At 42.3% G+C, this 24,944-nt stretch overlaps 4 protein-coding genes across 5 annotated transcripts in view; 2 read left to right on the forward strand and 2 right to left on the reverse strand.

Moving 5' to 3' along the window:
- The window catches only part of vgll4b (vestigial-like family member 4b), a 28,341-nt gene extending 25,417 nt beyond the window's left edge, over positions 1-2,924 (reverse strand). Inside the window, exons 1-2 of the mRNA XM_079747627.1 lie at positions 2,751-2,924; positions 1,860-1,933 (exon numbers count right to left, since the gene is read on the reverse strand). Of these exons, the coding sequence (XP_079603753.1) occupies positions 1,860-1,923 (64 nt within the window). The 5' untranslated portion in view covers positions 1,924-1,933; positions 2,751-2,924. The remainder of the gene's footprint in view (positions 1-1,859; positions 1,934-2,750) is intronic.
- A 1,013-nt stretch (positions 2,925-3,937) lies between these two features.
- On the forward strand, positions 3,938-6,165 carry LOC307083676 (UDP-glucuronosyltransferase 1A5-like; the record flags this gene model as incomplete). Its single annotated transcript, XM_079747628.1, has 4 exons — positions 3,938-3,971; positions 4,113-4,414; positions 4,600-5,313; positions 5,581-6,165. The coding sequence occupies 4 exons, from the start codon at positions 3,938-3,940 to the stop codon at positions 6,163-6,165; spliced, it is 1,635 nt and encodes a 544-aa protein (XP_079603754.1).
- A 1,851-nt stretch (positions 6,166-8,016) lies between these two features.
- On the forward strand, positions 8,017-10,573 carry LOC307084034 (UDP-glucuronosyltransferase 1A5-like). 2 transcript variants are annotated; one of them, XM_079748148.1, is made up of 4 exons: positions 8,017-8,269; positions 8,515-8,818; positions 9,006-9,719; positions 9,987-10,573. In XM_079748148.1, exons 1-4 carry the CDS (start codon positions 8,139-8,141, stop codon positions 10,569-10,571), a joined length of 1,734 nt encoding a protein of 577 aa, XP_079604274.1. In that variant the 5' UTR covers positions 8,017-8,138; the 3' UTR covers positions 10,572-10,573. The 2 variants fall into 2 exon arrangements, with proteins under 2 accessions (XP_079604274.1, XP_079604275.1); XM_079748149.1 differs by having other exon boundaries at positions 8,143-8,269; positions 8,511-8,818.
- Positions 10,574-10,881: 308 nt separating this feature from the next.
- On the reverse strand, positions 10,882-15,655 carry tamm41 (TAM41 mitochondrial translocator assembly and maintenance homolog). Its single transcript, XM_079748150.1, has 8 exons — positions 15,362-15,655; positions 14,861-15,043; positions 14,514-14,606; positions 14,058-14,208; positions 13,679-13,824; positions 11,758-11,923; positions 11,376-11,438; positions 10,882-11,016 (listed from the first exon to the last, which is right to left on the reverse strand). Exons 1-8 carry the CDS (start codon positions 15,497-15,499, stop codon positions 10,925-10,927), a joined length of 1,032 nt encoding a protein of 343 aa, XP_079604276.1. The 5' UTR covers positions 15,500-15,655; the 3' UTR covers positions 10,882-10,924.
- Between the last annotated feature and the right edge of the window lie 9,289 nt (positions 15,656-24,944).

The raw sequence follows: 24,944 nt of genomic DNA on the forward strand, positions 1-24,944 counted from the left end.
TTCCTGGCACCAGTTTGCTCTTTTGTTGTGGTTCCTGTAGAAAAAAATGGCCTTTATGGTGCTAACTCATTGTTGCTCCTAAACAACAGTTCTTTAAAAATGATATGATTAAAAAAATAACCATTTTGGCTAAATCCTCTTCTATAACTCCTACTGAATCCTCCAAGTATTTTAAATAAATAAAACATTACAATTTATACTAAATAACTAGTGAAAATATTTTGACCCTAGAGTGCAAATGGAATACAATTGCAACATATGAACTAGTGATGGGTTGTCAGTGTACTTCCTGATGAAACTAGCACTGGCCCCAACAGGCCCCACTTGGCCTTATTCAGGCAGGGCCCCAGCAGGCCCCAGCCTCTCCTGTTGGTTAAGTGCTTTGGCATGAAGCACTGCATAGATATTTAGAAAGTCTGTCCTAAACTGCAAATGAGGAAGACACCCAATCCGACTCAGCTCCTTGCATGTGTTATTTCATAGATGAGAGTAAAGTAAGTATGTAATGTAAGCCAATGTTGGCTATTTAACCCGACCGCTGACCTGAGCTAACGGGAAAGTTACTTAAGCTGTTGGTCCCTTTAACATGCCTTTGTATGCTAGTCGGCTCATTGCTTGTTTTTGTTCCCCCACGCCATTATAGAAACAGGTCGAGTGCATTGTTTTTTGACAAAGAAACCATGCACAACCCACAACACAAAGTGACATCAGCGCAGAAGAAAAAAACAATGACACCACAGGGGAGAGAGGGAGGAGGAGGTGAAAGCTTCTCTCCTCCTCCTTTAACTCAAGAATTGCAAGGCAGCTTACATTCAGTTCACATAAAGCAGTGCATTATTGGACCATTGAGAAAAAATGGCGGAAAATGACAGTTGGAACTCTTTCATAGTGTCACCACCAATATTTCATTAGGTCAACAAAGGACAGATTGCTTCAATTTGTCTTTTACCTCAATCTATCCTTTAATTTGAAACATGCTAGTGTGAACATGCTATATTCTGTATAGACTATATTTTCGAAAATGTATACAAGAGAAAAATACATTTGATAAGAAAATCACCTTTTCCATAGGATATTTCCACCAGACCCGCTCCTCTACTTGGTTGCACTAGATTTGTTTACCTTTACACAATGATTTACACAAGAGGCCTCCAGCAGCCTTGACTAAATGCTTTTCAAATATCCAAGATAATCGAGCAGGCTGAACTTTCAGTGAGCAATGGAGTCATTGGGAAGCACAATACAATTCAGAGTTTGTGAAAATTGCATTTGAAAAAAAGTCGACGTAGAATCAACACTGCTCCGGGTCTGCTGACTAAGCAGAGCTCTGCTAAGACGGATTTGCAGCAGTTTTTTCTAATAGTAATCTTGGAAAGAATTTATGTTTCTTTGCAGTAATGCCATAACTTTCAGACGTGATTAGAAATATTGAAATGGGGGTCAAATAAAGACGGACCACATGTTGAGCAAAAGTTAGTCAGTCCCCACCACTAGAGTTAAGTCAGCGGAGGTTGTTTAAAAGGACAATGGGAGTTGAGTGTTGTCATCCCTATTTGCCTATGTACTGTAATCCAAGCCGGCTCAGTACAAAGATGCCTATTGTGGACTGACTGAGGAGGATGTACAATAGGGGCCGAAAAATAATTTTGTTCTTCATTTGTATGAAGAGTGTTATTACACAAATGTGATGTTATTGAGCCCAGACTGCATGCATGGGCGAGAGACCTGTAAGGCAATACCTACTGGAACAAATCACAATTCACTCTCTGCTCTCTCTACACTTATTTCTCCTATACACATTGCAAGGTGAACAGTAAACAAGTAAAATTAAGTGGTAATAGGCCTACTGCTCAACTTACGTTTCTCGTCATCTGCATGAATTAGTGATGCTGCTCTTGACAGAACATCCAATGGCGTCTCCATACTCGGCTACCTGTGGGCGACAATATAATGCGGAAAAATAAGCAGCACGTTCGGCCCACAACTAGGTTGTTGACGTAGTGGTTGACATGTTTTAAAGCATTAACTATGTATTTGCAGTTCAAATGATATACACTCTAATGACACAGTAAACATGATTCAGATGGTATCAATGTGTAGCTATGTCGCCTGTAGGGAACTAATGGTTTACTATAAAGGCTGCATGGAAAGCACTATGCTATGAGTGGAATTCTTCACCAAAACGCTCCAGCGCGCTTCACCGCCGTCTCCCTGTTCGCTCCACTTTAAACATTCCCAAGATGCCGCAATCTCATTTCGCTCAGCATAATGACTTTTGCAAGACTCAATGTAATTTCGTTGCGATATCGTAACCCTAGAAGTTTAAAACATGCTTTTGACATTTTCTTTGGCCAATGTTGTTCAGTAGGCTACATGGCCCAAAGACTAATGGAATGATAATAGACATCTTCGATAAAAAAAAAAACATGTTTCAGAAAAGCGTGAGTAGTAGTATTAGTAGTAGTATTGTTTACCAATATTACTCGTGAAGTAGCTCGTGGACCAGATCGCGTATACAATTCCCACAAACATCTTTACATAACAGGGCGTATCATAAAAAAAAACGTTAGTTTAATTGTTCAATTCCAGCTCATTTTCACTACGTTAAGTTGAGGAGAGACGACACGGCCAGTCGAGACAACTCCGCGGCGCGAGCAGCCGAAACTCTTGTGCCCCTGCACGTCAACACAGAACAGTAGTTACAATGTAACGAGCCCTTCTGTTGCTGCGCTACGAGGAGAGATACTCACTTTAAGCGCCACTTTGGAACATTCGGTTGTATCACTACTCACAACAAAAAAAAAGGAGGAAAACACAAAGAATCCCGCAGTAGGTCCACGCAAACGCGCAACAAATACAAAATAACAAAGGCAGGAGTCTCCAGAGCCTACCGACTACAAAAAAAACAATGGCAGCTCGTCTCGTTTGTCGGGACAAACTTGGTTGTAAGCGAGGAAGGGGGGTAAAAATGCCTGGAATGATGGAATTCTGTTCCTGGCAGGTGGTGAAAGTAAGGAGCGTTCATTGGTCGAGAGAGGAGGAATGATATCAGCATAAATTATGATAATTCTTCATTGCATCACATCCTTAGGAGGTCGCCACTGTCAGATACGGAGTTCTTATCAACGTGTGGCGGGCAGAGCGGCGTAATATCTATGTACATGTTATACGCCCTGGTTGCTACCCTAACATCTTGACTACATATTCAAAACGAAATACCATCTTGATTAAATTAGGTGAGGTTTTAGTAGGCGAATAGGCCTACTTATGTCTGAAGTGAAACTAACATTACCTGAAATTCCGTCAATCTCTTTAATTTCACTTTAACCAATATAATCAACACATAATGCTATATGCATATATATATATATATATATACTTTATTCATTAAATTATTAGTTTCCCTTGAAGATTATTTTTCATATAATTATCAGATGAAAGCGCTATAAAACGAAACAAGAAGAAATGCATTTGCTGAAAAGCATCTGCCTAATAAACTGCAGTGTAAATGTATGTGTACCATAAGCTACAACATTGAATTTGCTAAAAGCCCACTCATAAAATACAAAGCATAAATGGTAGGCTGCAAAATGCAGAGCATAGCACAGTTATTCAATGTTTTCATCTTGGCAGTGATTTCAATCTTCTTTGTGTTTGTGTTTAACTGTCCCTAAGGCAGCCCGGGCAGGAACAGGCCGTACAAAATAGCCATAAACAAAAACGTAAAGCCGTAATTCTCATGTTACACAAGTATTGCACAACATCTGGCCCACGGTGTGCAAAGTTTGGAGTTTGAACCTGGACTCCGGTGGAAGGACTGATCTAGGTGAAACCCTGTTAGTTCGCCGAAGTGCTAAGTGCGAGAAGTTTGGTGGGTACGTCGCTCTTCATCAATTGTTTATTTATTTGAATTATCAGACGTAACGATGATGTTAGGATGAGCTACTGTTCTCCCGGCCGGGTCGGTCCAGGTGGCCGTGATATCGATTTTTGCAGAATTTTGCTACATACTTGTGACATTGATCTAGGCCAAGCTAAATGTCAGACAATTACTTAAACATTCACGTTTAACTTAAACAAAAGACGGCTTGCAATTCTGTCTCTTCCAAAAGGTACGCCTACCATGCCTTCCCTAAGGATGCACATCTTTTTCACGGTTGCTCTGATTCCCCTGCTGTTCATCGCACCTTCTGATGGAGGTAAAGTCCTGGTATATCCGGTGGATGGTAGTCACTGGATCAATATGAAGATCGTGATCGAGGAACTCCACGCAAGAGGACACAGCATCGACGTGATACGAGCATCAGACAGTTGGTATATAAGAGAGGAGTCCCCATTATACTCCTCGATAACCATCCCTGTAGACACCCCCATGGAAAACTTTTTTCTAATATATCTGGAGAAATTCATGAAGGTAGGTTAATACAAATTTGAATATGAAATGATTATGCAGACTCATGCGTATGGCATTATCATGTTTAAATCATCTTCATAAGCAAGATGTTTATGTCATTTCATTATCTTATGAGTATCATGACATGTAATTGCTGACATGTATGCATGTCTCCAATGGTAACTTCATTGCATTTTCTCCATCAGGCACAGAGAGAAAGAGCATCTGCATTTACATTCCTCAAACTCACCTCGCAGTTCATGTCAATGATTTCTAAGGCTCATTCAATGAACTGTGATATGCTTGGTCAAATCCTTGACGATGGAAGCCTTGTTCAACGCCTATCTGATGCCCGGTATGACCTGGTCCTCACCGATCCTGCCATTGCAACGGGGGTTGTCCTAGCCAAGTATCTCAAACTACCTCTGGTGCTTAACGTCCGTTGGATCACCAGCGGAGACGGCCAGTTCGCCATAGCTCCGTCCCCACTGTCCTACATCCCTGTCCCAGGCTCTGGTCTCACAGACAAAATGAGCTTCACAGAGCGGACCCAGAACATGTTGTTTCACAGCCTCATTGTCTTCCAGGAGAGGTTCATGGTGGGGCCTAGTTATGATGCCATCTGTGACAAGTACATTGAGGGGGGCTGTGACATCATCTCCCTCATCCAGGAAGCAGACATTTGGTTGTTCAGGTCCGATTTTGTCTTTGACTTCCCCCGACCCACGATGCCAAACGTAGTTTATATAGGGGGCTTCCAGTGTAAGCCAGCCCAGCCCCTTCCATCTGACTTGGAGGAGTTTGTTCAGAGCGCCGGGGAGCACGGAGTGATCATCATGACCCTGGGTACTTTAGTGAACGCCTTACCAGATGATATTGCAGAGGAGATTGCCAGCGTCTTTGCAAAGATGCCTCAAAAGGTGATGAAGTTCATTGATTTATTGTATTGAATGGTAAATGTCGTTGTGTAGTGCTCTCCCGACAAATGGCATACCACCACCCATCCAGCTATATAATCCTGTAACATTTCAGTTTCAACCCAATACGAAATCTAGCTCGCTGTATTCAGTTTGCTTAGAGACATTATCGATCATTTATTTTTCTTTTTTACATTATAACCAACATAATCAACAGCATGAGAGTGTAGTACTATGGTCGTAGTCATTCTTCATTTTCTTTTCAAACAGGTGATTTGGCGGAACATTGGAAAGCGTCCCTCTACTCTGGGCAGCAACACACTGATAGTGGACTGGATGCCCCAGAAGGACCTCCTGGGCCACCCTCAGACCAAGGTGTTTGTGGCTCACGGAGGAACCAATGGAGTCCAGGAGGCCATATACTACGGGGTACCAGTGCTGGGCATACCGCTGTTCTTCGACCAGTATGACAACCTGCTCCGTCTGCAGGAGAGGGGAGCTGGAAAAATCCTCGAACTGGCGGAAGTCAACGGTCGCACCTTTGAGCAGGGACTTGGGGAAGTGCTCCACCAAGACAGTTACAGAAACAACATGCAGAGACTGTCCCGTCTGCACAGAGACCAGCCGATTCCCCCCCTGGAGCATGCCATCTTCTGGATAGAGTATGTCATGCGCCACAATGGTGCACCCCACCTTCGTACTGAGTCTTACAGGATGCCCTGGTATTCTTACTACTCTATAGATGTAATGATGACTCTGTTGGCTGCTGTGACCATCTTTCTTCTCTCTATTGTAATCATGTTTAGGTTCTTGTGCTGTAGAGGTAGGAGAATATCCAAAAGCAAAATACACTAACTCAAGCGTAAATTGTAGCTTGAATTGTAATTACATAATATTCAATAATTGTTTATATTATATATAATTTAAATTTTATTTTGCAGTTGTCCACATTTTACTACGGCAACATCATTCATAATTGCGAAATAAAAACATAAATAAAAACACATTTTCCACATTTGTGAGTATGTCTTTCTTCGGCAGATAGTCCTTTCGCAGGATATGTCTGTTGCAACAGCTTCTTTTGTAATCGCATAGGAGTCCATGACAACAAACTGGAGTTAAGGTGAAGGTCAAAGGTTGTAAGCGAGCAAGGGGGGTAAAAATGCTTGGAATTATGGAATTTTGTTCCTGGCAGGTGATGAAAGTAAGGAGCGTTCATTGGTCGAGAAAGGAGGAATGATATCAGCATAAATTAGGATAAATCTTTGTTGCATTGGATCCATCGGTGCTTAGTATTACCACTGTTAGATGGGGATTTCTTAGCAATGCATGGCAGGCGGGCGGCGTAATATCTTAACATGCTATACGCCCTAGTTGCTACAGTAACGTCTTTACTACATATTCAAAACTAAATACCATCAAGATTAAATTAGGCGAGGATTTAGTAGGCGTAGGCATACTGCTATATGACTATTTTTTTTACCTTTCCTGAACCATGAAACTTTATTAGTTCAATAATTAGTTGCCGTAGATTCTTTTTAAAAGTGTCAATTAGCAGATGATCTCGCTCTAAAAAGATCAAGAAGAAATATTTTTGCCGGAAATTATCTGCCTAATGAACTGCAGTGTAAATGTTTGTGTACCATAGGCTACAGCATTGAATAAGCAAAATGCACACTCATAAAATACACATCATAAATGTTAAGGTGCAAAATGCAGAGCATAACAAAGTTATTCAATGTGTTCGTCTTGGCAGTGATTTCAAGCTTCTTTGTGTATATGTTGAGCTGTCCCTAAGGCAGCCCGGGCAGGGACAGGCAGTGGCGGTCTTACCAGAGAGGCATAGGCCGCGGCCGCTTGGGGCCCCCATATTAAGGGGGCCCCCAACCAACCTCAAAAAAAAAAGAAAATAAAGATCATAATTTTTTATTTTTTATTTTAATACACAAACAGAGACGAAGCAAGACGAGTCTACATGCAAAAATAAAATGAAGGGTTAGGAAAAGGGTTAGGAAATAAAGTTACCCAAGCGGCTCAAATAAAAAAACAAAGCTAAAAGACGCTGGTAAGTATTTGGCAACGCTGCCAAAGATGACACACTTTGTATTGCTGCCGCTACAGCAGCAGCAGCTAGCTGAAGACCTGTGAGAAGACGGCAATAAGAAGGACTCTGTGTCAGAACCATGTGATGTGGAGAACAATCTATCTTTTCTCTCTCATAGGCTCTCTCTCTCTCTCTCTCTCTCTCTCTCTCTCTCCCTCTCTCTCTCTCTCTCTCATACATAGTTTTGTCTGTAGAATGTTTGAAATGTTCAATCTCTACTGTAATGTCAATTCACTTACAATATTCTGTATATCCTGTTTGTGGGGGTTTACCCTAACTACTTGTCTTGCTGGTTATATCGATATTGATTTGATCTTAAAAAAAAGACTAAACAGTGCTAATTTTCCTGGCATTTTGGCAAAGACAGATGTTATCTGAAACCTTATTCTCTTTTGGGTTCCATTGTGACTATTAGTTTGTGTAGTGTTACACTTTGTGTGTTCTCTGCTTTCCATCTTCATTTTGGAGTAAAGAAGTGTATGAAGAGTTAAAAGGGGAAGGTATTTTTTCTCATCTCCAACCTTGACTTCCGCGTAGATTAGCTTTACCTGCCTATCCACCATTCAGTCAGTATTTTTTTTTCTCTGTTCTCTTTTAAAGATCGGACGAGGAGGGCCCCATACATATCTTCACCTTAGGCCCCCAATTTGCTAAAACCGCCAGTGGGGACAGTATCGTACAAAATAGTTAAGAACAAAAACGAAAGCCGTAGTACTTCTTTTACATGTGTTGCACAACATCTGCCTCACGGGTGTGCAAAGTTTGGAGTTTCAACCTGAACTCCGGTGGAAGGATTGGTCGAGGTGAAACAATCCTTTTAGTTCACCGAAGTGTTAAGCGCGAGACGTTTGATGGGTACGTCGCTCTTCATCAATTGTTTATTTGTTTGATTTATCAGACGTTACGATGATGTTAGGATGAACTACTCTTCTCCCGGCCGGGTCGTTCCAGGTTTCAGTGATATAGATTTGTTTGAGGTGTTTGTTACATTATATTTTTGACATAGCTCTAGGCCATGCTAAATGTTAGATAATTACTTAAACATTGAAGCCTATCTCAAAGAAAAGAAAGCTTGCAATTCTGTCTTTTCCAATAGGTAGGCCTACACCTACCATCCCTTCCCTTGGAATGCACATCTTTTTCACGGTTGCTCTGATTCCCCTGCTGTTCATCGCACCTTCTGATGGAGGTAAAGTCCTGGTATATCCGGTGGATGGTAGTCACTGGATCAATATGAAGATCGTGATCGAGGAACTCCACGCCAGAGGACACAGCATCGACGTGATACGAGCATCAGAAAGTTGGTATATAAGAGAGGAGTCCCCGTTATACTCCTCGATAACCATCCCTGTAGAAACCCCCGTCGAAAACTTTTTTCTAACATATCTGGACAATTTCATGAAGGTAAGTTTATACAAATTCGAATATGAAATTATTATGCAGACTCATGCGTATGGCATTATCATGTTTAAATCATCTTCATAAGCAAGATATGTATATGTAATTACATTAACTTATGAGTATCATTACATTTAATTGCTGACATGTATATATTTCTCCATTGTTCACTTCATTGCATTTTCTCCATCAGGCACAGAGAGAAAGATCATCTGCGTTTACATTCCTCAAACTCACCTCGCAGTTCATGTCAATGATTTCTAAGGCTCATTCAATGAACTGTGATAAGCTTGGTCGAATCCTTGACGATGAAAACCTTGTTCAACGCCTATCTGATGCCCGGTATGACTTGGTCCTCACCGATCCTGCCTTTGCAACGGGGGTTGTCCTAGCCAAGTATCTCAAACTACCTCTGGTGCTTAACGTCCGTTGGATCACCAGCGGAGACGGCCAGTTCGCCATAGCTCCGTCCCCACTGTCCTACATCCCTGTCCCAGGCTCTGGTCTCACAGACAAAATGAGCTTCACAGAGCGGACCCAGAACATGTTGTTTCACAGCCTCATTGTCTTCCAGCAGAGGTTCATGGTGGGGCCTAGTTATGATGCCATCTGTGACAAGTACATTGAGGGGGGCTGTGACATCATCTCCCTCATCCAGGAAGCAGACATTTGGTTGTTCAGGTCCGATTTTGTCTTTGACTTCCCCCGACCCACGATGCCAAACGTAGTTTATATAGGGGGCTTCCAGTGTAAGCCAGCCCAGCCCCTTCCATCTGACTTGGAGGAGTTTGTTCAGAGCGCCGGGGAGCACGGAGTGATCATCATGACCCTGGGTACTTTAGTGAACGCCTTACCAGATGATATTGCTGAGGAGATTGCCAGCGTCTTTGCAAAGATGCCTCAAAAGGTGATGAAGTTCATTGATTTATTGTATTGAATGGTAAATGTCGTTGTGTAATGCTCTCCCGACAAATGGCATACCACCACCCATCCATCTATATAATCCTGTAACATTTCCGTTTCAACCCAATACGAAATCTAGCTCGCTGTATTCAGTTTGCTTAGAGACATTATCGATCATTTATTTTTCTTTTTTACATTATAACCAACATAATCAACAGCATGAGAGTGTAGTACTATGGTCTTAGTCATTCTTCATTTTCTTTTCAAACAGGTGATTTGGCGGAACATTGGAAAGCGTCCCTCTACTCTGGGCAACAACACACTGATAGTGGACTGGATGCCCCAGAAGGACCTCCTGGGCCACCCTCAGACCAAGGTGTTTGTGGCTCACGGAGGCACCAATGGAGTCCAGGAGGCCATATACTACGGGGTACCAGTGCTGGGCATACCGCTGTTCTTCGACCAGTATGACAACCTGCTCCGTCTGCAGGAGAGGGGAGCTGGAAAAATCCTCAAACTGGCGGAAGTCAACGGTCGCACCTTTGAGCAGGGACTTGGGGAAGTGCTCCACCAAGACAGTTACAGAAACAACATGCAGAGACTGTCCCGTCTGCACAGAGACCAGCCGATTCCCCCCCTGGAGCATGCCATCTTCTGGATAGAGTATGTCATGCGCCACAATGGTGCACCCCACCTTCGTACTGAGTCTTACAGGATGCCCTGGTATTCTTACTACTCTATAGATGTAATGATGACTCTGTTGGCTGCTGTGACCATCTTTCTTCTCTCTATTGTAATCATGTTTAGGTTCTTGTGCTGTAGAGGTAGGAGAATATCCAAAAGCAAAATACACTAACTCAAGTGTAAATTGTAGCTTGAATTTTAATTACATAATATTCAATAATTGTTTATATTATTCATCATTTTAATTTCATTTTGCAGTTGTCCACATTTTACTACGGCAACATCATTCATAATTGCGAAATAAAAACATAAATAAATATTCACACATCTTCCAGATTTGTGAATATGTCTTCCTTCTGCAGTGAGTCCTTTCGCAGGAGATGTCTGTTGAAACTGCGTCCTTTGTAATCCAATAGGAGCCTTTAACAACAAACTAGAGTTCAGGTGAAGGTCAACGGTGTAGGTACAAAGACTAAAGCAGGTGTGGTGTCCTGCCTAAGAGCACACCGACGGGGGGAGGGGTGATCAGGACACTTGTGGGACGGAGGGCTTCCTCCTCCATCCCCTCCACATCTTCATCAGCTTCTTGGCACTGTACGACACCGACTTCCACATGCCTGGGAATTAGTGGGGACAATGCAGTAAATACTTTATTCGTTTGATAAGAAAGACACTGTAAACCATTTTAATACTCATTTTCTGGTTTAATAATACTAACTAATAATACTAATAATACTATGAAACTCAATTTGAGAAATTCGCTAGAACTATCCCACTGCATGCAAGATTGTCCATTATTTCCACTTCAATATTTCTAGGTTTGTGAGCCATGATTTCTATTAATGATGCCATTTAAGGTATAAATGTTCAAATCAATGACTAGCAATTATATCCACTTAAATCACACATACTTTGCAATCATATACTAAAGCCATATTTAAAAAATCAACAGAAGGAAGACAGTATGTTTTCCTACCAGCTGTGGCAATGCCTTTGGCACTCTGCGTAATGCTGGAGGATTTCACAATAGAGGAGATGGCTGCAAAAGAGGGAACGCCAGCTTTACATTTGACCAATCTCACCACCAGCAGCCAGTGGAATTAGCAGAAAGCTTGAGGGACTTGGTTGTAAATTAGCAATGTTCATTTGCAGAGTTAATGTATTTTTTGGTTAGCAACATTTTTATTTTGAAAATAAAACAAATAGGTTGATATCCTGGCTCAAACTTAGCACAATGTCAACCAGGGCTCTTTCACTCTATCCCTCCCCTTCACGCCCCCTACCCATTTGTATATCCATCTTCCTTCCTACCCTTCCACCCATGGCTCAACTCCCACGCCCTCCCCTTCTCTTCTCACCTTGTTGGACCACGGCTCCACAGTCTGGGTCCTGGGCCACCTGCAGCAGGATCTCCTCCACGTCACGGTTCTTCCCGGGCGGGTCCACTAAGCGGGTGATCCTCTGCTGGAGCGTCCGCGGCAGCGTCATCAGCTGGACAAACTGGCCCTCAGGGCTCTTGTCCACCTGCAGGTACAACCAGTGAGACGATGAGATGCGAGCAAATACACACTGTGGCATGGAAAGATGTGGACTCAAGATTTACTCTTATTGAATTCAATTTAGGGAATCTGACGTTATCAAAGTTCATCTTTATAGAGAACTCTTCCTAACGTTGAAATGAGAACAGTGAGAAGCATAGTGTAGCAATGTGCATGCTACACGGCACGAGGTGGCTGCCACACTCCACATAAGTGACTTTCACTGGGCCGCTCCCGAAAAGGATGCAGGGTGACGGTGTAGGAAGACGGTTCATTGTAAAGTTTGCAGACAACGACGCATGACACTGGTGCTCCATGTTTACATTCATTGTCCAACGTGTGTGGAGATGGCTGGTCTAACCTGTGCACATTGACGTTAAACAGGTTTGCAAACGCATAGACCCAGAGCCCAATCAGTCCGACTCAGGCCAGGTAAGACTGCTTAAACTAGCCATCATCCACACACATGCTCCACACATAGAAATATATATTTATAGTTATGACCATTTCCTATACACTTTGAGATTTTAGTAGATATATCTATATTTGAAATACTTCTAAACCTCTATTCAAAACAAAGTAATTGGGGTAAAGTTACCAACCAAAAAAAATAAATAAATAAGAAGTATTTTCTACACTCTCATCAACTCTGCCTCAAGATCGCCTGCGGTCGGGTTCTCTTAGGCAACTCTATGAATCACGGGGAGTGGCTGAAGGAGTGGAATACGAAGACGGGCAGAAAGACGAGCCCTGGAAACTGGAAAGAGTACCCGCCACTTCTACAGCATGCATGTCCATACACGAATGGATTGTTGGCAGATGAGAGCACACAAACCCACAATACGTGTGTCAGCTTACATTCAAAGCAGGAACTGGTGGCGGAAGGCCTGATAGAAAGCCACTGTCACACCCTGCTGAGAGTTCAGCACCAGTGCAAAGAAAAGAGCTTCTCCCATACGGCAACATGCTACTTGCTGAATAGAATATACACATGAAACTGTCGGCTGTAAACATGTGGGCAGATAACCCCAAAATTATCTCAAAACTGCACCTCATAATCTATTTTATGCATAAATTAGATCCGAAGGTCTTCTTTGGGTAGAGTTAGCAACAAGCAGATGGACTTGTCTCACCTTAGACATTTCAAATGAGCTCAAAGAAAAGTGATGACCGTGGTGAAAGAGTCCCAGGGCTTAGGTTTAAAGAGGTCACAGTCTCAACACATCAGCCGCGAACAAGACAATATAAACCATTGGCCCTCAATGAAGGTGCTTTCACGACCACTATAGCCATAAATCGGCGTGTCCTGCGGGTGCTACTCCAGCCTACGGCCCTGCCAAGATCTGGGGGGAAGCAGCACCCATCATCCTATTGCTTTGCATCGAACCCGGAGCAGAGGAGTGTGAGTGTCTTTGGGGCTCCTTGTTAGGTGCCTTCTGTCTGATGAACCCATGTCGTGGACTCATCTGTAATATACGGTGCTTCCCGACAACCCAAGATGTGGTTGTCAAAAATGTGTGAAAAGGAAATGCCTCCTGAATGCATTGGCACGTACATGTTAAATATATATATATTTGACAGGAAATCCGCAATGTTTGAGTAATATGAGCAAAGACTTAAACAGCAGGACGTGTGGACGTGAAGTCCCTTCAAATAATTTCCCAAGCAGACCAGGGTGGACGTCTCTGAAAACACATTAACCTTGCTATGGAAAAATGTATTTGTTCATAGGTGGCCTTACCTCTAATTTCCCCTGTTGAGGCTTATAGACCACTTGAGGGCAGTCCTGCAGGATGTTGGTGTACAGGATCCGAAAGTGCTGCATGTTGTCTTGGACAATATTTGCCACCTTTGACTTATCCTCTCCTATCACCATTCTGAAATCCCCTAGGAATGCAGGAGGAAATTGCTTTGGCACCACTTAAAAGGATGGCTGTACGGCACGAAGGACCACCTATATTAAACGATATCTTTAAAGTGGTATCACTTTGACCATAAAAAAAATACCATGTGCTTGCATGTTTGTACTAAAAGCATTGCATTTTATTAGGAATGCTCTCATTAAATCCTGATTGTCAGATGATTGCACATTTGTGTCTTATTGTCTGCTTACTACCTACCAGCATAGGAGAGGCCGGCTATCTGCAGGAAGAGGTCTTCTTCTGAGAAACTCTCGGGCAGCATGAGGAAGGAGGCCGTCACCGCACTCTTCAGGTTGCCCACCAGAGCAGCACGCAGCTTGCCATTGTCGCTCTGAGTCAGCATCTTCACCTGCATGCATATCACATGTAGCCCTCATCTCCAGCAGCCATACAGGTGGATTCATGCCTCCCCTAGCTATAACGCCCCTTTGGTTTGTTAAGAAGTAGATGCAGCTTGGGTGCTAGTTTGATCACTCAAAACTTGATTCTATAAGACTATTGATTAGTCTTATAGAAGACTTACTTTCTTATATCTTCATAATTTTGACAAAGAATTCACTTTTTCCCATTGTGGCTAATTGTTATGGTATTTCATTAAATTTATCAAGCACAGTGGAAAATTATTGATTAATAGTCTTATAACACTTTACTGACTGGTTTATGCAAGCGTCCAGCAATGTACAGGGTCTTCCAGTGCATTAGATCCTCTATTAGAGACTCTGTACTGATCACGCCATATTTGATAACCTAAGGATGGAAGGAGAGAAGAAAATAAGATTAAAAAATGTATATATTAGCATTGACTTTAAGCAATATCAAGGTGTTTGCAGGAATATTGTGTGTTAACTTAAATGGCATGGTCAGTTATATTAATTGAATACAGCTATAGAAAAGAATGTTAGGTCTTAAAGTTATTGTAGTAAAGGTATAAAGGATTGGCTATTTTTGCATGGTAGACTGTGCCACGCTTTAGCTTACGACTGAAAGAATAGTGGCGTTACCCTTCCATCTACGGGCACCAGTGTGTTATAATACACTCCTGCCCCGTGGTCACTTTGAATGGAGCTGATCTTTCTTGGGCCCAGCAACTTGAGGACGGAGTAGTGTTTGCGGTTCTGCAAGAGGTTCATGGTGTGCCATGTCACAGGATCGTCTACTGCGAATACAAAGTCCACCATGTTCTTCTGTAGATGAAGAGAAGAATGTGATAATATTGATGCAATATAATTAATGCAATTGTTAGCGAGAAACTTTAGGTTATTAACCTGTTTATTACAAGTCATTCAGCAACCCTGGACCAAAGTAAGTAAGTTCGAGATGATCCCATCCCTATGATCCGTTATATACAAATATAACACAACAGAGCATCAGTAAAACTAGCTATTGAACTGAATGCATTTGCATTTTGTAAGACAGAATGCAAGTGGCCTAACGTGATGTCTGTTCTAGAGACGCAAGGTTAAGGGTTAAACTGAGTTATACTATGTATGTAGGTTTCTTACCCCCATTTGGCCTTGAGAGGTCCCCTGTTGTTTAAAAACACCCGAGCCATAGGCAAAAGCTAAACTGATATCTTGTGGAAATTGTGACAAGATCCTTCTGTAAATCACACTGGTGTTTTGCAAAGCTGGAACTGTCATGCTGACAATGGGCGTAAGTGGCTAACTTGACAACGTGGTCGACGTAAACGCTTATATAACGTTAAACATCTTGTACGAATAAGAATGTCATACTTTAAAATGCAAGATTACGAGTTAAACACAAACTGAGTGCAAGTAGGTCATCTTCTGTGTACTTCGCAGTGGAGGTCGATTGAAATGTGCGTCATTTGGTGCGCCTCGTGCTGTGGCCTTATGGGTAATGAAGTTTTAGGAATTTAGTTAAATAGCCGACTCTCTTGTATATTGATGGGGCCTACTTAGTCTGCGTCATTGGCTTTTTTTCTTCTTCTGAATGCTGCTATTCAATTTCAATTAAATCACACCTGAAAATGTAAATGAAATGTGTATTTCATTGTATAAATGGTGGGCCTAAGCTATGTAGTAATGAATGGCTTTCGACTCCAAATGAGAACTTCGCCACTAGATGGCAATGTTGTTGGCAAAGTTTTTCCTTCAACAACTGCCATTTGTTTGCTGTTTATATATATTTCACCCTTGCGTAGGATATAAATATATACACATTGCTAATTAATAAACATGATACATAATACTAGAAGAAGAAGGTAAGGATAAAACACAAACAAAATTCAACTAAAACTAGCAAGGCAGTACATGAGATGTGTTTAAAGGAGACACTAATAGTTTCATTCACATTGCATTTGTCCAAAGTGACTGACCTCAAATTCACATCGAAGGGTTAGAGGTCATTCCATGCAATCTTAAGAGTTAAGAGAGGCGGAAAATCCATAATGAGACATGACAGAAGGAATATCGAATCAATGCACCACAGATTAAGGTTTCAAAAACATGATTGTAGTATAATATTTCAGGATGGGGGGGGGGGGGGGGGGGGGGGGTTGTTTCCTTGACCAGTAGCCAATCAACAAGTTAAGATGCTCTTTGTTAACTGCCTTGATAACAAGGATCAAGAATATGAACTTGATGCAGGTTTGTTAACACAGTGGGAAAGGGGCAATAAACCAAACAATAGCCCCTGAGGAATACCTAATGTGACTTCAACACCCTTTTCAAGAAAGTCTAGAGGATGGTATTAAGATGGGAAAGAATGGAAACATTTGATAAATAAACACTAGCAGTAAGAATCTATTGGTCCGCAAACAATTGCTGTTTGCGAGCTGAAGTGTGATTTCACAGTGAACACACTAATGAAGACAGAAAAAAAGGTGTAACATTGTCTGGTTTCACTGCACCGTCTTTCTGAATATGCAGGAGCTTTTAGATTCTGCCTCTGGGGAGCTGGTGAACCGAGATAATGGCATAGCCTGAGTGGTTTGGAAAGTCAGAGGGTGATATACATGGTGATCAATGGAAGGAAATCTGAGAATTCCCCATTCCAGGCTGCAGTAGAGCATCTATAGGACCTTACACTCACCTGCACTTGTTTGTTCCTAATGGTCAACTTGTATTCTGTCCAATATAGTAGAACTATCATATTTATATATATATACAGTGGGGCAAAAAAGTATTTAGTCAGCCACCAATTGTGCAAATTCTCCCACTTAAAAAGATGAGAGAGGCCTGTAATTTTCATCATAGGTATACCTCAGCTATGAGAGACAAAATGAAAAAAAAAAATCCAGAAAATCACATTGTCTTTACAAGGTTTTCACACAATGCTGCTGGTATTTCGGCCAATTCCTCCATGCAGATCTCCTCTAGAGCAGTGATGTTTTTGGGCCTTCGCTGGGCAACACAGACTTTCAACTCCCTCCAAAGATTTTCTATGGGGTTGAGATCTGGAGACTGGCTAGGCCACTCCAGGACCTTGAAATGCTTCTTACGAAGCCACTTCTTCGTTGCCCGGGCGGTGTGTTTGGGGTCATTGTCATGCTGAAAGACCCAGCCACGTTTCATCTTCAGTGCCCTTGCTGATGGAAGGAGGTTTTCACTCAAAATCTCACGATACATGGCCCCATTCATTCTTTCCGTCACACGGATCAGACGTCCTGGTCCCTTGGCAGAAAAACAGGCCCAAAGCATGATGTTTCCACCCCCATGCTTCACTGTATGTATGGTGTTCTTTGGATGCAACTCAGCATTCTTTCTCCTCCAAACACGACGAGTTGAGTTTTTACCAAAAAGTTCTATTTTGGTTTCATCTGACCATATGACATTCTCCCAATCCTGTTCTGGATCATCCAAATGCTCTCTAGCAAACTTCAAACGGGCCCGGACATGCACTGGCTTTAGCAGGGGGACACGTCTGGCACTGCAGGATTTGAGTCCCTGGCGGCGTAGTGTGTTAGTGATGGTAGCCTTTGTTACTTTGGTCCCAGCTCTCTGGAGGTCATTCACTAGGTCCACCCATGTGGTTCTGGGATTTTTGTTCACCGTTCTTGTGATCATTTTGACCCCACAGGGTGAGATCTTGCGTGGAGCCCCAGATCGAGGGAGATTATCAGTGGTCTTGTATGTATTCCATTTCCTAATAATTGCTCCCACAGTTGATTTCTTCACACCAAACTGCTTACCTATTGCAGATTCAGACTTCCCAGCCTGGTGCAGGTCTACAATTATGTTTCTGGTGTCCTTTCACAGCTCTTTGGTCTTGGCCATAGTGGAGTTTGGAGTGTGACTGTTTGAGGTTGTGGACAGGTGTCTTTTATACTGATAAGGAGTTCAAACAGGTGCCATTAATACAGGTAAACAGCCTCTTAAAGAAGAAGAAGTTACAGGTCTGTGACAGCCAGAAATCTTGCTGGTTTGTAGGTGACCAAATACTTATTTTCCACCATAATTTGCAAATAAATTCTTAAAAAATCAGACAATGTGATTTTCTGGATTTTTTTTTTCATTTTGTCTCTCATAGCTGAGGTTTACCTATGATGAAAATTACAGGCCTCTCTCGTCTTTTTAAGTGGGAGAACTTGCACAATTGGTGGCTGACTAAATACTTTTTTGCCCCACTGTATATATATATATATATATGTGTGTATTAGTATTATTCAATATTGGAATTTCAAATTAAGTGCTTTTCCCCCTGCCTAGATTCAACCATTATTTTGGACACTTTTTTTAAATGGTATTTTCACATCTCGGCTTATTTCACTTAGCATAATTATACTCTCCATGTTAACAATGTCACATAGCTGACTGATTGCAGACAGCTGTGTATTAAAACAGTTTGCAATTTTGGAATAGTTCATCCTTGTAGTAGTGTGTTAAACGGTGAAACTGATGCTGGTGAGACATTGGATGTTCGCTAAGCCAAAAGGTATTTCAGCTAAATAGTAGATAATATATATAGTGCAAACTGTACTCTGCTATATATATCATGTATATTTCTGCATAGCCTCCATGTATTTGTTAGGGTTCAATTTGTATTGCAGCGGTGGAACATGCCTGTGATATTCTACTTCCCCTGGACGTGATTTGGAAAGGAACACCTCAGATGCCATTGATTTTTTGGCTGATAAAGGTCAAGGAATGTTTTGTTCAAAGACAGAAAAAAACCCATATCACGAAGTGAAGATGTGTCAGTGAACATGGGGTTGTACCAGACTAGATGACACGTTACAGTGAGGTGAACAGCCTTGGGAGGACAGATCATTTTTACTTGAGCGACGAAGGGAGACCGTTCACTACAGCTGGCACTTGTAAATGTGACCATAACGATATGGCACGTGCACGCTTATAAAGCCACCCCACCTTGGTTTATCTTCAGAGCTTTCACATGCCTGTTGCCATGGAGATGGCAGCCCATGAAAAGGGATGGAGCATCGAAATCAACTACTACATTTTTCACACACACAGCTCTCTAGAGATGTATAGCAACGTACACAAACAACTATTTCTACTGGAAGCAATGGAATTATGAACACAGAATTGTCCAATAATATTTATTTTCAACCATATAATTATGTGTATATGTATAGGTATGATAAATATGATTTAATCTCAAATAGGCTGTTAAGATTATCATTATCTGTATTTTTAAAGATTAATCTGTTGACTTCAAAAAATTAAATATAACAACAACAACAACTCTGCAGTACACAGGATATTAATCGGAATGTCAAGGTGTTTGTGTGGGTTCAAATTAGTTCAGGGAATGCAAACCAATGTCTCCGATCTGTGTGGGAGTTACAATCTTGTTGTTCCTACCCTGCAACTTGGTTACAGATAGCTCTATCTGCCAACCAAGACTGTGTTTACCCTGGCAACAGTTGCACATCCCATGGAAATACTGCTAATCCATAAATCAGCATTAAAGCCTTAAAAGGAGACTTTACAAACATTGAGTATCTATATTACTGTGTATAATTATACAATGCCCATCTTGTGGATGTTCGATCTATTGCTCAATACCTGGTCTGAGAGGTTAAGATAAACTGCTTATATTACAAAGTCTTTGTTGGCAAAGGTAAATATTTTCCTTGAATATACTTAATCTTTTTAATTTGAATAACTTGACTTTTATTCAAATGGAAATTGCATCACAAATGGCATGTGCCTATCTTTTAACTACGATTACAATGCATGCACAATAAACAGATTTTGTGTATTGTAATGTAGTGTAGAGTAATGCATTGTACTATAATGTGTTTATGTGCTTGTGTGTAGTGCAGTGTAATAGAATGTATGCAATTTGAGTTAGAATTGTACTAGCTGGTCAAGTTGACACATCACTAGCACATCAAGAGGACTACGGTGACAGCTTTGTGACTTCTCCACACTCCTCAAGATGGACATACTGTGCAAGCTTCAATCATTTCAGTACCCAAAACAGTGGCAACCTTTGTTTTATCGGATGCTCCAGTCTCAAAGAAAAATAGCACGTGAGGGGGGGGGGGGGAAAGCCGGTCCTACTACAGTGACGTATTTAACAAGTCTGTCATCTCTATTTCAGCTGTATTTATGTTATTTACAGCACTGCTGGCAAAGGAGGTGTGAATACGTATCTAAATATACTGTATGTATACGTATGAAGCTACTTTTGTATTCAAGCAGGTCAAATGGCACGTAGCATGACAGAGCTGTGCCAAACAATTTGTTTCACAATGAGTGCGTCCCGGTTGTCATGGCTGTCCCTTTAAGACGGCTCATCATCGGAGGGGAAGCAACAGCAGCACAGGGACTTCAGCAGCTCTAGAAAGCCCTTCACTCTCCTGCTCTCGCTTCTGACTGCTACCTCTGGAAATAGAAAGGTGAAAATGAATAGATAGCCATACTTACTAAATACCAAACTGCAAGCAAAAACAACTAACAATATTTACAATAAGAAAACTATTATATATCTACCCACTATTTGCAATAGGGGTAGATATGGATAAGGGACTGGAAGAAGTATGAAAATAGAAAGATATATAAATGTGTGTAGTCGCCGAGAGGGCCAGTGTGTGGAACCTGGTGGTGGCCCTGGTGAGATCAGGATCCACCGTCCTAATGGCCTGGGGAAAGAAACCCTGCCTCAGTCTGTTTTTGCTGCACGGCTGCAGGGGGTGCTGGACTGATCGCAGCAGCTGAGACAGTCCTTCAGGATCCTACAGGCTTTGGTTCTGCGCCTCCTGTTGTATAAATCCTGCAATACTCTCTGCAGAGCCCTCATGTCCTGGGCTGATTTCTTGCCAAACCAGGTAGTGAGGGTCCTGTCAGGATGCTCTCTGCAGAAGGATCCTCAGGGAGAGCTTCCTGAGGTGGTAAAGACGCTGCCTTGCCCTTCTCTCTCGAATGTCTGTGTGTGTTGACCACGTCAGAGCCTCTGGGATGTGGACTCTGAGGTAGTTGTAACTGCTCACCCTACTAGACAGTAGTGATGGTCGATGATTGTTCAGAATGTAATTTTGATGGATTTTATGTACTGAATTTTCATGCACTTTTTGGGTTATATCTTCATTGCTTTATGTTTTTATTGTAAGTCGCTTTGTAAAAGTGTCAGCTCAATAAAAGTAATGTATTGTAGTCCCTTCAATCCACATCTGTGTGTACGTCCACTGTTGTTCTCTCCTAAAACCGTCCATGAGTTCCATGGTTTTGAGGAATTCTTGAGGATGATGATGTCCTGTCACCAGAGTGGCAGGTCAGCCACCTCCTCCAGGCAGGCTTTCTCATTGCTGTCAGAGATCAGGCCCAGCACCACTGTGTCATTTAGAAATGGGATGATGGAGTTGGAGCTAAACATGGCCACACAGTCATGTGTGTACAGGGAGTACAGTAGGGGTCTGATGGGGTCATCCAGATGCCTCGGACACCAGCCTTTCGAGTTGGAAGTGGAGAAATCTCCCAGCTTTCTTGTAGCATTTCACGGAGGCCCGCCCCCTTTTGGTCGAGCCCCCTCGGGAATCTATCTGTCTGTCTGTCTGTCTGTCTGTCTGTCTGTCTGTCTGTCTGTCTGTCTGTCTGTCAGGGAGAGCTTCCTGAGGTGGTAAAGACGCTGCCTTGCCCTTCTCTCTCGAATGTCTGTGTGTGTTGACCACGTCAGAGCCTCTGGGATGTGGACTCTGAGGTAGTTGTAACTGCTCACCCTACTAGACAGTAGTGATGGTCGATGATTGTTCAGAATGTAATTTTGATGGATTTTATGTACTGAATTTTCATGCACTTTTTGGGTTATATCTTCATTGCTTTATGTTTTTATTGTAAGTCGCTTTGTAAAAGTGTCAGCTCAATAAAAGTAATGTCTGTCTGTCTGTCTGTCTGTCTGTCTGTCTGTCTGTCTGTCTATCTATCTAACTAATACTCAATTCATACAAATGTGATGTACCAGAAATGTACCAGAAACATTGGCAGGCATAGGGGTCTAGTCAAGAAAAAACACTTTGCCCAATACATGCTCAAGGGCAACCACATTGTGTTGACAGAGGTTTCCAAGTAGGGCACAACATGGAAGATGGTCCCATTTGTTATATCTTACAGCAAAGAAAAACCTGCACTTTCAAATTCATAAATAATGGCCCATTTGGTAGCGGCTCCTCCGAGGTAAAGAAGTTCAATCTGCCCCTAATTGTTTATTTGTGTTTCATTACAAAAAGACAAGAGGAAAATTGTTCTTTCCCTTAATGCCTTTATGTGGGAATATTTCTCTTAACTTTTTTCATTTGAAATGTCCTCACTGTGTTAAATTTTTTAATGTGGTGACTTGATGTGAATTGCCTCCAGTTGAAGTTCGCTTTATGCTGCAATAAGGTATTGTTCACTACAAATCATTGTCAACATAGTTCGTCATCCATGTGTTAAAGCCTGCTATGGCGTTATCTGGAAGGATGTTTATTTAATGAGAACATATTGAAGTGAGATAAAAGTGCTTTACAGTTGTAATTACTACAGTGTGGAGGGTTTGTGGTTACGGTTGTTTTAAGTGGCCTCCATTGGTCCGAGTCAGGCTGATTAGAATTTGGAGCTGGGTGAGGCTGACCTTTATTGTGTATTGAGCAATCAATGCACACAGGTTCAACCTGCCATCCCCCCACACTCGAGAGCTCTCGGACATGGCAGCACACAACACTCACAAAGAAAACCTTACCTCTATTCCTTTACCTCAATGGATACAGTTATTAGGTCAAGGAACGACTCGGCCAGCCTCCTAGGTGGAGTCACAGCCTCCTAGGTGGAGTCACAGCCTGCTAGGTGGAGTGACAGCCTCCTAGGTGGAGTCACAGCCTCCTAGGTGGAGTGACAGCCTCCTAGGTGGAGTGACAGCCTCCTAGGTGGAGTGGGGCAGCCTCCTAGGTGGAGTGGGGCAGCCTCCTAGGTGGAGTGTGACAGCCTCCTAGGTGGAGTCACAGCCTCCTAGGTGGAGTGTGACAGCCTCCTAGGTGGAGTCACAGCCTCCTAGGTGGAGTGGGGCAGCCTCCTAGGTGGAGTGTGACAGCCTCCTAGGTGGATTGACACAGCCTCCTAGGTGGAGTGTGACAGCCTCCTAGGTGGAGTGTGACAGCCTCCTAGGTGGAGTGTGACAGCCTCCTAGGTGGAGTGACACAGCCTCCTAGGTGGAGTGTGACAGCCTCCTAGGTGGAGTGAAAGGCGCCAATGCCAAAGACGGACATATATCCACACATGCTCCAATTCTTGACCGGTCCCAGCGAGAACAGCAGCTTGGCATTGGTACATTGAGACATTATCTCCCGCACATCCTTTCTCAACTGTGTTCATACTGACACCTGGCAGCAGCATGTTGAGCGGTTTCATTCATTAGAGTGGCTTTGGTCTGGACTTCCTTCCCACCGCTGTACCCGCCCAGGTGAATCACAATGATGTCCTGGTTTATCCAGGTCGATGCTTGGGTGGATTGGGGAATCTGCCTCAGATTCTCCCATCTTCTGCCCCCTCTGCCTTCCCACAGGACCTTGCAATAAATCCCCAAGTTGCTCTGACTAAGCAAAAACGAACGGGCTGATTGTTGAGAATTCTTTAATTCCCGAAGCTGCCCTCCCCCGGGAAGGAGTTGACAAAGTAGCGAGAGAATTTAGCCATCATTAAGCATGTCCATTTAGCATGTCCATTTAGCATAGCATAGCATAGTCTCCTCTAAAGACCTTACGTCTTGACATGGGGATGTTTTTGTGGAGTCATGATTGGATAAAGTGGGAACGGGATACAAGATTCTTTTTTTTACTGCAAAGTGGAGGCACCAGAAGTCCCATGTTACTGAAAAAGCACTCTATGTACATGATGGCAGTCGGGAATATAGATCTTATTTCCACTTATTATAAATATCACTTAAAGTATCTTTAATCCACAATGTTCATGTACGTTTTCTCACATCAATGTACGTTTTTTCACATCAAACTAATTTTAAAATGGCTTCAAGAAAGGCATTTATTAATTCTGAATAATGTTCTACACATGTTTTTGCTTTTCTCTGGCCTCTTATTTTTTTAAAGGAAGATGTTGAGGAACAACTGCAGAGACAGCCTGTTCCTTGCAGTATTTACCAGAGTACATCTTTCAAGCAGTGCATGTATAATGGAGACTGGCCCCAGGATGAAATGTGGCATAATGAAACTTAGCGTTGTAAAGAGACTCGGGAGAAGGCAAATCACTTGTAGATGTTGGCACATTTTCCTTGTCGGCTCAACAAAATGCGGTGGAATTAGTTTCATAAAATCAATGTCAGTATTTAAATCTTTCAGTAAAACCCTGTGCCATGCCCTAATCCATTTTTGCTCAGTGTTGTTTACGACGGTTCACACTTTTGTGTTTCAATATCTTTGTTCCGACCCTGAGGGGCGTTTTGTTTCAGTAGAGTGGACCAGCACAGGAATGCCCATACATCACAGCAGCCTCCAGGAACCCCATCCATTACCACTAAGCTGCAGCACCTCCCAGTGCTATGGAACACAACATGTTGCATTGGATGGAATAACTTGGGCTGAACAATCGATATAAACCAATACAAACAGTGAATATGAATAGTTTGATGCAAGTAACCTTTTCCCCTCTCAAACTCTTTTCTCTTATCTTC

Source organism: Pollachius pollachius (genome assembly GCF_949987615.1).
Source record: "Pollachius pollachius genome assembly, chromosome: 12".
Classification (NCBI taxonomy): domain Eukaryota; kingdom Metazoa; phylum Chordata; class Actinopteri; order Gadiformes; family Gadidae; genus Pollachius; species Pollachius pollachius.